General features: G+C 43.4%; 1 protein-coding gene across 1 annotated transcript; it reads left to right on the top strand.

Annotated features, from left to right (window-relative positions):
* The first annotated feature begins 4,774 nt into the window (after positions 1–4,774).
* dhh (desert hedgehog signaling molecule) lies at positions 4,775–9,868 on the top strand. The gene is made up of 3 exons (XM_034590102.1): positions 4,775–5,819; positions 8,541–8,802; positions 8,957–9,868. The coding sequence occupies exons 1-3, from the start codon at positions 5,511–5,513 to the stop codon at positions 9,769–9,771; spliced, it is 1,386 nt and encodes a 461-aa protein (XP_034445993.1). The 5' UTR covers positions 4,775–5,510; the 3' UTR covers positions 9,772–9,868.
* Positions 9,869–13,762: the final 3,894 nt, after the last annotated feature.

The following is a 13,762-nucleotide window of genomic DNA, read 5'->3' as shown; positions in this document are numbered from 1 at the left end:
TGACTGGCGAGGGCGTCTGTCCTCTGCGTCCCTCCACCCTTTTGTTGCACTTCTTTAATCAGCAGCAGAAGAAAGCCACATTTTGGCCTGTCTGTCAGCAGTGTCCAGCCGCGACGCCACTACAGCCGTAGCCCACGCTTTCCCCACTCTGATGCAAGCGCCAGATAAAAACCCAGCAAATTAGGAGGAGAAGAGACATTCACTCCTTCACCGCACCACCTACCCACCCACCTCCTTTCTTCCATCCCTCTTCCTTGCCTATTGTTGATTTCCTCATTTCTGAAGGCAGCTCAAGAAACCCCCCCGGCTCTGATTAATTTCTCCCTCTTGATTTTTGTTTGCATTTCTTGTTTTGTTGGATGTTTTAATTGAGCTTATTTGCTTTAGGTTTTGTTTTGCACTGCGTTTCCTTTGCCAAAAGGAAATGAACTCAAATGTCGTCGCTACATCGCTCGCACATCTGGAGACTGGGTACTCTGTGAGGAAGTGATACATAGGCCACATATACTGTGTGTGTGTGTGTGTGTGTGTGTGTGTGTGTGTGTGTGTGTGTGTGTGTGTGTGTGTGTGTGTGTGTGTGTGTGTGTGTGTGTGTGTGTGTGTGTGTGTGTGTGTGTGTGTGTGTGTGTGTGTGTGTGTGTGAGTGTGTGAGTGAGAGAGAGAGATATTAGTGCATTAACCGTCTGTCGGGAAAGAAAAGAGTTTGCAGTCGGTTAAGTTTGAACAAACCCAGATTGATGCTGACAGTTTTTGGTTCAGGGATTCAATTCAATTTATACTTAACACTCACAATATTGAGTTGAAAAGCATATATAGAACAACACTTAAGCATTTGTGACTGATGCTAAGTGAATATACACCCTTCCTTTAGTAAAATATATAAAAATCTGCCAATCCACAAAGTCCAATCGGCCACTACCAAAACTGAAATGCTCCTTGACCTTAAAGAAACGAGGCTACTGAGAGTCTGTGTGTCCAACCCCTGTGTTATTCTTTGCAGGGTCTGTGCACAATTTGTACTAATGGTGCATTACATTTTTGGGCTCATTTGAGCAAATACAGCCAGATTTGATGATTTTGCTCTATGAAGAACACAAAAAAACCACAATGAACCAACCAACATGGTTTGTACTTATATAACACTTTTCTAGTCTTGATGACCACTCAAAGCGCTTCACAGTACAGTTTTTGACTTTCAACCATTAACTCACACATTCATACAGTGCATTTATGTGCTGCACTTCATCACATCATCCACACACTGATCGTCAGGAGCAATTCTTGGTTCAGTGCCTTGCTCAAGGGCACTGAGGTACACTGAATCAGGCTCAAACCGCTGACACACTGGTCAGTGGATGACCTGCTCTCTCTCCTGAGCCACAGCCCCCCCCCCCCCCCCAACATATCACTCTTAACCTTGGATTCTGTTGGAGAAACAATGGTGCAGCACCTCTCCCTGCAGCAAAATATTAAAGGGTTGATAGCAGTGCAATCAAGGTGTCCCAGCAGTCCCATTGGGTAACACGCTCTGTTGGAGTGGTTGTCGGGCATATCAGGGACAAGGCGGGAGACGGGCAGCTTGTAATGGGATGAGATAGGCTATCTTTATTGTCAAAACATAAGAATGAAGGGGGGACAAAGACACAGATTAGCTTTCCTGACAGTCGGCTGTTTGAAGTTCATGCCAAAGTGCATTAGGGGCTGTTATTCCCTCGTTTTACGCTCGCAAATACAGAAACACTCACAGGAAAAGGCGAGACTTGCTCGCTAATCAACTGATAAAGGGCCGTACTGTCCGTTTGCCGCAGCTGCCCGCCATCCTGCCTGCACACTCACGGCACACTTGCTTCACACGGTTGACTGGCACAGGCCTTTGCTTCGCCGGGTCTGGGCGAATGATGTGACACGGACTTATAGGAAGAAACCCGTAATGTCACAATTTAAATCATGTCAATGGAGACCCATTCAAGTATACATAATGTGGTAGAGAGAATTTAAATGATAAATAATATTTTGACTCAAAAGAAGGTAAAGCATCACATCTGACGTTTGACCTGCTTGTCAGTGGCCAGGAAGTTCCACCCTATTGAGTCTATTGTCCACTTCAGTGCAGCAACACCTTCGACCTCAGCTCACTGGTGCTCTCTTTCAAAGGCCACATCGCGGCTGAGCAACAAGTCCCGGACCCAACGTGTCTATTTTACCTTTTCACATCACTTCAAGTGGCGGACCTGAAATCAGCACCTGACATGCAGCGTTAGGTGTATCATGTGAGGTATGCTTCCAACGCAGAGTTACACTGCACGAGGCCAGAATCCTCCAGTGTGTGCAGCCACCTCAGAATGCACCACCCTGCCTCTTCCTGCGCCGATAACATGGCGGGAGACAGTGAGCTGGGCGGTGCAGCAGTGATGGTCAAAGAGAAAGGACGGGTGATTGTGTCTGTGTTTGGGAGCGGGGAGGGAGGCGGTTAGGTGTCAGTTCCTTGACTTTCCTTTACCCTTCCAGCGGCCTCCATCTAAGGAAGTGGATCCTGCAGAGTGTCTATTCAGCTCCACGAGACAGGACAAACACTTGAGATATCACAGTTGGACTTATTTCAAAATCTCATTTCTATCTCATAATAATTCTTCTGTTAAAAAAGAGCTTGCGATCCTAAATTCATATTTCCCTGCACTTGATTATGAACAGTATTTGCAGAACGTGAGCCGGTTCTGCTTTTCACCCAAAGCTTCACAAGCAAAGTCACATTTACACTCACAGGTAAAAAACGCTATATGACGACACTTCTCAGGTGTACACACAGTCGTTCATTTGTACAGAACAAAGCAGGGTAGTCTAACTCAGGCAGGAAAGATCTCATTTTCTGTGCTGTGGCTTTGCAGGAAACCAAACCATTCATCCAGCCATGTACTCCCATCCTGAAATGGGGGAGTAAAATGCTAAGAGCCAGAAGGAGGCAGGGGAAGGCAGGGGGACGGGGGCACCAAAATAAAAACTAATAATAATGACTTTATTTCCATTTCCAACCCGCAGATGTTTGCTTCCTTCCTTTCCCTTTCATGTCGGATGGAAATCTCTTCTCTTGTGCGGCTTTGATGAGAAAGGTCGGTGTGGGTAATTGAAGATATGAAAGTGTTTGTTGCTTTTTTTTGATTGAGTCATTCCCTGCATTTGTCATGTGGGCTGATATCTCCCATCTGCGTTGCTTTGGCCAGACTTGAGCCGTCCTCCGTGTTTATCATGGGGGCAGGAAGATGCTGCTTCGCCTTGCCACCCCTCCCTACAACATCCTGGGATCTTCGGGAAACTTCCCTAACAAGGATGCCTTTCCACGGTCACTGTGGAGCTCTGTGACCTATCCCTCGTGCCTCTAAGCAAAATTGTAAGTATAGTTTGGATCAGGGAGTCGATGATAAATTCACAGGTCCTTTATGGATAAGGAGAGTCTGTTCTAACAGTGATATATTCGGAAAGCATCTTAAGGATGCAGCCGCAGCAAACCATCAAGATACACACTGACACAAAACTATAAACTCCAGATAGTACTGAGCAGCTCTGTTGTGAGCGCGATAACGTTGCTTTGAAACAAAGTCACTGCGAAGGAACTGGCCGTGATGTATTGAGACCTCAAGTGTTCCAGGAAGCTGGAGATAGGATGGCAACACACGACGACCTTTATTCTGTCATTAATTTAAGCTTCCATATGTGATTACACATGTCAGCCCCCCGAGACACAAGGATTCCTTCTCTCTTTTGCTCCCTCTTCGGCATTATCTGACACATTTTTACGACTCTCCCAGCTATTGTTCTGAGATGGATAAAAATAATATGTTGATGTGGCCGGAGGGTGTTTCCAGCGGAGGGGTCTCGGGTGCACAGGGTTCAGGGGGGTCAGGCTGGCTCCCCAAACACAGGAAGGCAGCACTGTAAGTCACAGTCAGGGTGTCAAGGCTGGACACGTGTGCTCCCTCTCGGAGACCCTCACCTCAAAATCTGTCTAAAAATAACACAGAGTCCTCACAGTTGACTCGTCCACTCTGATGGGTTGGGATGAGCAAACAGAAGCAATGGTGCAAATATTTTCACCTCTGAAATAGTTTTTACGAATGTAACTATATTATTATGTTCTGCATATACCTCACCCCGAGATCTTCTGATAAGGCCTCGTTAGATATTCCTCGGTCAAGACTGAAGACCGAAGGTGATGGGACGCTTTGCTGTCAGGACGCCGACCCTCTGGAATAGTTTACCTGAAACCATCTCTCAAAATGTACTTTTACAGCCTGGCTTTTGCTTTTATTTATCTTTCTTTTAAAATTCTGCTTTGCCTTTACTTTTAATTGATGTTGTATTATCTTATCTGCTGTGTTTGGTTTTAGATTTTATATTACGTCATTGGTTGTCTTCGATGTTGTTTTCTTGTTTTGTTTGTCCTCTTTGAAGCATTTTGTACGGCTGTTTTGAAAGATGCTGTAAATAAAATGACTATTATTATTAATAATAATAATAATAATAATAATAATAATATAACTTCAAATGGTCAAAACTATCATGTCTCAAAAAATATTTAAATGTAATGTGAGCAGTTGGGTTGCATTGACCTAACTTTGCAGTCGAAGAGTTGTATTTAGCCTTCTCTTAGACTTTAATGAGGTGGAGAAGGAGGTTGGGGGGGGGGGGGGGGGGGGGTCATTGTGTTAACATAAGTAGGCTAATCATACGTCCTTTGTAAGGTTGAATTTTGGAGGCGTGTGCTTGCCGCAGTGGGAGCGCGCAGAGGAAGGGAGGGCAATCTCGTCCGGACACTAATAAGACCCAATGGCTGGTGCAAGGTGGCCAGGAGCGCTGGGACGCGACAGAAGACGGTGGATGAAGGAGAGAAGGAGGGGAAGAAAACAACACAACTCGTTTTTATGGATGAACAGAGAGGATGAGAGCGTCCACAGGAGCGTGCGTGTAGGAACTGCGGGGAGTCAGGGAGGGAGCCGTCGCGCTTCAGACGTGCGCCACTTTGTGTGTCTGGTGAGGGGAAGTCCGTGGAGAGAGAAGCGGTAAGTGAGCAGAGACCCTGAAAGAACACCTGTGCACAGACAGGTTCCTGTGGAGGACGCGTGGAGAGATGATCTCAAGTGCGCAGGACTCTGAGTAAAGCAGCTCAAACTTTGGACAGAAACCTGAGAGACATGTTGTGTCCCCTTATTGATGCCAAACTTTAGATTTCAGCCAATCAGATCAGCTTTTGGTCATCAGACCAGTCAACTTAGTCTGTCTTTGTGCTGTGGAGCTCTATCTATTCTGATCAAAGGGTGAAAACTGTCCAAAGAAGTTCTAACAAATTCCAATGTTTAGTAAGTTTTTGTGATTTAAAAATAATATCACCAATACTCCATGATCTGGAATGGACCGAGCTCTGATCCTCATTCACATGCTATCGCACACCTGGACCTGGGCTGTCACTGTAGGCACTGTGAGCCACTGACCCCTGGGAGCCCCAACCCTCCCCCCCAATGAAGCAGTCCTGGTGGGCCCGCCTGGCACGGCCCGGCCTGCTCGCTGCCTGGACCTGTATATGGCTGGTGCAGGGATGTGGACCTGGTCCCGGCTACGGCGTACGCCCCAGGCCCAGGAAGCTCATGGCCATGCACTACAAGCAGTTCTTCCCCAACTTCTCAGAGAACAACCTCGGGGCCAGCGGGAGAGCAGAGGGCAAGATCACACGCAACTCCGAGCGCTTCAATGAACTTGTGTGCAACTACAATCCAGACATTGTCTTCAAGGATGAAGAGAACACCAACGCCGACCGCTTCATGACCAAGGTGAGACCGGTGTGTTGTTGTCAAGTTCAGTTATCTCAGATTTGAAGGATTGAGTTGAAAGGGATGATTTGCTGGATCCGTGAACCCCAGTGATACCTGGTGATTGTTGTGTGGTACGATCAGTGCACAGACTCTTAATGTTGCTCTCATTGTTTCATTTCCCAGATGATCGATAAAAACGCATTTAAAACGAAGGGACAAACATCAGTTTACTCTGCATAAGGAGCATTACCCCCCACAAAAACTAAACCAATAACCTTATTCCCTGTTCGCTGTACACTTCACTGCCTGCCCTTTCCAGGCTCTTAACACACAAACAAATGTTCAACACAGAGTGTGTATGTTTTAACCAAACTTCCCCTCCCTTTTTCTTGAGATAAGAAGATCAGGATGTAATTCAACACTACCCCTTAAGAGACTGAGCTCTCCTCCGGGAACACTTCCTTTTAATCTTTAACCAAAGTCTTTGTTATTGGAAATAAAACTATTCCTATGGCAGGTTCTCAGTGTGCCTGCCGGGGAAAATTACCCAGGCATGTCACTTGCACTTGAGTTCCTGATTGTTTACTCGTGATAGGAACCTGAATTTAAAGATCACGCATAGAAAAGACAATTGGTGGCCAAGAGGATTTAAGGTCTGGTCAGGGAGATGATGGACTTTTTGGACAAAATATCTTGAATGTCACAGGGGTCACTCTGATTCGGATGCTGCGGCTTTCTGTGATTGTTTAGCATTATAAAATCTGTGTTCCTTCCTTTTTCAGAGTGATTTCTTTGTGATGTAAATCTGCGGTTGTATGTGTGTGCCCTTCTGATGCCCAGTATGAGTGTGTGTACGTGTGCATGTGCCCTTCTTTTGCCCAGATGTGAAAGACGCTCTTTGTGCGTCACTTGGAGACTCAGAGGGGTCGCCTATACAAAATTCCCGCTTGCTGAAGTAATGGCACCGTTGGAAAGGCGACTATTGTGATTCTGACAATGAAACGCCTCTCTTCAATGGCATTGCGAGAAAAATGTTCCCAGTTTGTTTTCTGTCTCTCTCGCTTTCTCACTCTCGGTGTCACATTCCCAAGTTCATGCCCATACATTCTTCCCCTCTGGCCTCTGTCTTTAGTCCCAATCTCAACTCTCTCTCTAAACTGCTTTCTTCTCACCCTACTTCCCCTCTCTCCATCTCTCCCTCTCTCACTCTCCCATCACTTTCTCTCAAAACCCTCTTTTTCTAACTCAGCTGCAAGATAAGCTTTACTCAATCGATCACAGGCCACATCACAAGTCACAAGCGAATACACGTCCAGGAGCTGCTGATGAGTGTATCACTTCGGATGCTGACTTTGTCATTTCTCTGCCTGCTATTTTGTGACAATGCTGACACAGTGTGTAATATTACGGCCCACGGGCGGTGTTAAGAGTCACTGTGCGCATTTCTCATCAAAGGTCTCAGGGGTGAAGACGAGAAACTCATGCCTGGAACAATCTGGAGAGTCAGAGAATGGCCTTGATTATTCTGTCACCCTGTCGAAAAAGGCAGAGGAATGTGGCAAACAGGCTACAGTAGCTTTGTTCTTGTTTGAGCAAGGTTGAGATGGACTTAAGCAGAGCGGAGGAGGAACTGTGTGATTATGCCAGAGACGCTGCGGAAGTACTGGCATCATTTGTTTTCGGAGCTGTTATAGTCTGTTTGCTAACTGAGGTGTAGAGGAGAGTCACGTACTGTACAAGCCTCTTGACTTATAGGTGCCATTCCTCCTGTTAATAAATGATTACCAGTGTCTATCACTTCTACTTGAGTTTAGCTGAGTCAGGCCTTCCCGGTACATTGTACGCACTGCCGACCACGTGAATAAAATTATCTTAACTAACCTGAGGATTATTTTTTCTTCTCAGTTTTAAGTTATAAAACTAAAACATCTAAAGATACAACAAAAAAAACTCACAAAACAGTATTTTTACTCCTGGAATAAACCTGGCTCCCAACTCAAACCTCCTAAATCAACAACCACAACCACACATACCATACATTTAAAAGGCAAAACAATGGACGACTTTAAAAGGACTCAAATACATGTTTATCCAAATGATTGTACATCCCTACATATAAAGGGTGAAAGTCCAGTATTGAATCAGATTATTTCTCTTTTCAAATACCTTGTTGAATCTTGGTTCCACTTTTATAAAAACTTTCTATTCAAGAAGTAAAAGTTCTAACATTTTCCTGATATACTGTATATTTAGTATTAAGGCTAACTGCTATTAACAAAATATCTAATAACAAATTTTTACCAAGTTGGAAGAAGCTATTGGATCCCAACTGTACGCATATGTAGTGTTCTTTAGAATAATTCTTACACTCAACCCGCACCGGATAATTGAGTCGGTGTGTAAATCATATACGAGTGTATAAATCATACAGCCATTATATTGGACTTTTTTTATTGGAAAAATGTAAAGCATATATAAAAACATGTATAGCATAAACGTTTTTGATGAAGATCCCTTTAATTAGATTGAAAACTGTGGCCACGTGCACTGGGAGGAATATTTCCTTTGTATTGTCAGAGCTCTCCGGTAAACAAATAGCTGTATGTAATGGAGACATCTTTTCTAACTTACCTCAAATATATTCTCTGTACATTTACTTCACTGTCTTGTTGATCATCCAATTTATGAGGTGAATCTATTCCCAAGTTAAATTCTTCCCTCTTTTTCATTCTGTTCTAGCGATGCAAGGACTGTTTGAACAGGTTGGCTATTGCAGTGATGAACCAGTGGCCAGGGATACACTTACGTGTGACAGAGGCCTGGGACGAAGACGGTCACCATCCTACTGGCTCTCTGCACTATGAAGGCCGGGCTGTGGACATAACCACTGATGACAGAGAGACAGAGAAGTACGGTCTCCTCGCCCAGCTGGCTGTGGAGGCTGGCTTCGACTGGGTCCACTACGAGTCCAAATATCACATCCACTGCTCAGTAAAAGCTGGTAGGTTTTAGGAGAGAGCACTTTCACACAAGATCACGCTGTTAACTGTGTCAAATGTCATCGCATCACTAACTGGTGCATCAGGACATTTAAGAAAATGAAAAAGGAACATAATTTGCGTTAATCGTGTATTTTTCTGCTGACCTTCCTGCAGATCACTCCGTTGCAGTGGAAAAGGGTGGCTGTTTCCCAGGCTGGGCCCGGGTGACTGTCGCTGGAGGGGGACAGAAGAGCCTGTCATCACTGGCTCCTGGGGACCGAGTCATGGCCCTGTCTGGGACAGGCCAGGTCGTGTTCAGCCAAGTCATCTTGTTTCTGCACCGCGACCAAGAAAGCTGTTCTACTTTTCTGTCTCTGGAGACGGAGGATGGCCACAGACTGGCCCTCACTGCACATCACTTGGTCTTTTTAGCTCCCCACTGCAGACTCGACAGCAATGAGTACCAGGCTCGGTTCGCTAACAGAGCCAAAACAGGAGACTGTGTTCTCGTCCATACAGCAGAGGGTCGTGTGCGTCCTTCTCGAATCATCTCAGTTTCAGTAGAGGAGAGTATGGGAGTGTATGCGCCCCTGACAGAAGCTGGAACATTGTTCGTTGATGGAGTTCTTGCATCCAACTATGCGCTGTTGGAACACCACAGACTCGCACACTGGGCGTTTGGTCCTCTGCGCCTCCTCTCCTCATTCAAACAGCTACTATGGGGGGAGACGACCAAAGAACAGCAGACCACTGAGAGTGAAGCAGCTTGCACTAAAACGCCATTTCATACTAGCACTTTTCCCACGAAGGACAAAGCATGTGTTTATGTGATTAAAGATATTGTAAACAAACAAGACAATCTGAGTGAACCTCTGGGGATGGAAGACAAGCATCTTTCTGATAGACAGACATCACACGTGCACTGGTATGGTCGATTACTGTACAGTTTTGGATGGATCTTTTTAGACTCCCTCTCATTTCATCCTTAAAAACCTACAAGTTTAGACTTAAAACCAGTCGTACAGCAGCCTTGATACATTTACACTAACACTTCCTGTTCTGTTCTTCAATAAATTAAAAGCATTGGAATGGCTTGCTTGTTCTTTTACTATTTATATTATAATCTATCACATTGAGATGTATATATCTATATATATATATAGATATATTTATGTAAAAATGGTGATATCAAAATGATCATAGCACATTTGTATATCAAGTTATTTCCTTTCATGATTTCAGTTATATGTGTAAAAATATACATATATAACTATTATAATGGGATTGGAACAAGTTTTCCATCAATGATAGAATCTTTATTTTTGTACTTTCTGAATCATAATATATAAATGTTTCATTTTATTATAATAATTCCACTACATGCACTGTATGCCGTCACATGTTTTCTTGTCATAAAACAAATTAAAATTTCATTTTATTGAACAACACTCTGCTTTTTCTTCAGATCTGGAAAGAATTTGGTTTGTAAAGATGATTAAACTTTTTATTGTTGAGGGGAAATCCTCGTAGTTGAGTATTATTTGTGTTAACGGTGTTCACTGCCTCTGGAAATCCAGTCTAAGGGGCCGAGCGGTTAATAAAAAGCCCGGACATAATTAATATTCCCCACACTGTGCCACCAACTTGACTTTACCACAGGCACAGACTTAATAGACAACTGAATGCATTTATCATGTTTCTTTGACTCTCGCAGGAGACAGTTTCATTATATACAGATCAATTAGGGTCACAAGTACTATGTGGTGTATAGTATCTACAAGTTTTTAATTTATTACATCCCATTATATGCTCCATACCTGTACCAGTTTGTACTACCAATTTTGACATGTAATGTCATGTAATCTTTTTTTTTTATTGGGTGAGTGAGGGTCTAACATTAAATATTTCAACATGTTATTTTATCAAATTTTCTTTAGGAAATAACACTTCATGATGAGATGAAATGTGATTTATCAATTGCTCATAAATGTCTATTTTAATTCTGTTTTATGTGAAACATCTTATACAATATTCATAATAATGTGCAGGGCTGTACGCTACACAAGAAGTCCAAGGTAATACACCCCCTAGTGGAGGAATTTATAATTCCTGTGAATTTCTCTATCATTTGCTTCATTTCTCCAAAATTGCTGCTTTATATAACAACGTCCAATTTATCAAACTTTGATTTTTTATTTATTATACTTGTTGGTTTTTGGCAACCGTTTGTCTACAATGAGTCATTATCAATTTTTCTTTTATTAAGGAAATCTATTTTACAACACCGACAATGCTGTAAATATATAAATGGAGCCCTCCACACAGTATTATGAATTGCATATTGCACACTCTCTTCTTCCAGTTTATATTCTGTTGTTGTAAACATCTGTGGAGGTATTCTGAGGGATTATCCTTGAGATGCAAGAGGCAGATGGGAAAGCACCCGCTCTACTCACTGGCCAATGGGAGAGGCCCGGCGTCCTAATACCACCCTTTATTTACATCCACTGGCCAATCAGTCACCGTCCTCCAAACAGTGTCAGCCCCCCAAAATCTAATCCAATCTAGCTAAAGCTGAATGGGGAGTTAACTAATCCTGCCAGGGGGAGCAGTAATAACCTGTTTTCAAAATTAAAACCTGCAAACACCCCACGTTCAAGCACAGGACAACTAACACGAGCATAGAACATTTCCATGAATGTAATTTGATTTACCTCACGTACCACACCTGAGGAATTGGGTTCATGTTTTCTGTATGGGAGATATTAGAGCTCGTCAAACCATGTGACTGAAACAATTTGAAGATGTTTCTTCATCATTTAAACACTTACACAACCAACTATTTTATGTCTAAAATCTTGTGAATGACTGTCAAAAACTACAACAAATATAAATCTGGTGTTTTGTTAACTATTTAAAGGGCCCTGCTGGATCAAAGGTCATTATTTTAAAAAGCAAAGTTGTCTAAATAGCATGGGTTTAACATCTGGTTCTAGTAGAAACATCTGTGCAGTACTTTAGTTTAGTTTGTGTAAACAGCTCATGATAATTAATAAAAGAATCAAGGACGCCCTCACCACAACGTGTTAAAGCCTTAATCTAGATTCTCTGGGTGCGTAACATCATGATCAAAAACATTCACAACTTGGACAATTCTCGGTTTAGTTGCATGGGCCTTTAAACATTCACCCTGTTGATCAGAATTTGTGGAACATTTTTCTCTTCCCTGAGGTTGTTCATAGACGCCTCTGCATTACCACAGACATTTCCGAGTGCAGGGTCAACTGTAGACCCCCCCCCCCCCCCCAAGCAACAGATGCCACCGCCTGAAGAGCGCACACTACAGTATGTTACAGATGAGCTGTCACACATTCTTGTAAAATCACTAGCAACACCTTACCATGTGAGAAAATTAGCAGATGCTCTTCATTACAGTTACTTATCAGCTTTGAGTTATAGCCTCAGTAAGCGGCTTGTAAGAAGAATAAAGGTATACAGAAGCTGATGTGGATTAAAGCTGTGACCCTCATAATGTCTCATAATGGGACAAACTGTTAACCAACTTAATTTTCTGCGAGTTCACAGGATAATACCATTGACAGCCGAGCTGAACTGCATGACCTGCCTCGGGCCTCTGGTTCCCAGTGTGGCTCATGAGACGATGACAAGGGGAGGCCGGTGTCTTCATTTAAGAACAACTATATACGCATACAAGACTATTTACAAGTGCTGATAGTGCAACTCCATAATCTACTGGACAGACAAAAACCACACCCCCGCCAAATTATTTTGGGCTATACAACACTTACAAAACGTGCTTTTCTGAAATGACTTTCTGCCTTGGACATTTTGGTTGTTTCTTTGTTGTATATATGTCCACTGATTGTGTGTTTGTTCTGCTGGCTGTGCAACAAATTGCCCCTTGGGGACAATACATTCACCATGATACCCTGTCTACAACGGTTTTGTTTGGATTACTTATAGAAAATAAATATTACAGTAGGTCGCTCGGCAGCAGCCCCCTTTTACAACTAACAATTCAGGACTTGAGCAGCTTTGTTGCACCAATCCTTCATGGGTCATCCATGCCTTTGTGATTTTCTCACAGTGATAAGGCAAACAACATAAATCCACCCCCCACAGCATCTGTGTGGTGTTCACCCACAGTTATCATCGGGATTGCTCCTCAACCTTAGCTGAGGTTTCAGATTTGAACTCCCATCACTTGAAGGAATAATTAATAATTAAAAAAATATTCGTAAGGTCATCCAGTCGATATCCACTAATGAACTGTCGGGGCTGTGAAGTGGAGCGATGGGGATCTGCTGCACGGCTGCGCACGCTTTCAACACAGCATTATTTATGGCCCATGATTTTGATTATTCATCTCCGTGTCGTTATGTGGGGGAAATATCTGGGAAACAAGGTAGTGACGAGGCAGCCACAGATACAGGATCAAAACACGTCGAGAGGTTTACTTGTTTGGATCATTATGAGTGAAACTGCAAAGGTTCGTTTTCAGATCCACATAAATAAACCGAGGTGGGATAGGAAGTTAAAAACCACGATTACTTAACGAAGGGAATTTGCATCACTAAACTACAACCGGATCGATCTCAACCCCGTCGCCTCTGATCCCATCAAACATAATCATCAAAACGCCTTCATCCGGAGGCACGAGCTGCTTTGCTCTTACAATCATAGCAATCTAGTGAAAAATGGCTTCCCTGGATCCGAACATCTAATGACCCAATATCTAATATCCACCGTAATCCAGCGGCCCGCGCTCGGCACATTAAACTCTCCCACCGAGTGATCACGGACCACCTCACTCGTCGTTATTCATCTCCGAACCCGAGCTGTCAGCACACATTACCAGAAACAAGCACTGACACACTTCCACCGTAGTTCGAGTGCATGAATTCAATTTGACGTAGTTCTTATTAGCTATCGATGCTAACGGCAGCTAGCCGCTCGGCG

This window comes from Hippoglossus hippoglossus, chromosome 7, assembly GCF_009819705.1.
Source record: "Hippoglossus hippoglossus isolate fHipHip1 chromosome 7, fHipHip1.pri, whole genome shotgun sequence".
NCBI classification, from domain to species: Eukaryota; Metazoa; Chordata; class Actinopteri; order Pleuronectiformes; family Pleuronectidae; genus Hippoglossus; species Hippoglossus hippoglossus.
This window is presented reverse-complemented; position numbering and strand designations above follow the sequence as displayed.

What these genes read in the sequence shown, in the direction of transcription:
- dhh (XM_034590102.1), top strand. Translation starts at nt 5,511, where the DNA reads ATGAAGCAGTCCTGGTGGGCCCGCCTGGCACGGCCCGGCCTGCTCGCT. An exon ending in CCGACCGCTTCATGACCAAG is followed by an intron (nt 5,820 to 8,540) that starts GTGAGACCGGTG and finishes ATTCTGTTCTAG; the next exon opens with CGATGCAAGGACTGTTTGAA. An exon ending in CCACTGCTCAGTAAAAGCTG is followed by an intron (nt 8,803 to 8,956) that starts GTAGGTTTTAGG and finishes ACCTTCCTGCAG; the next exon opens with ATCACTCCGTTGCAGTGGAA.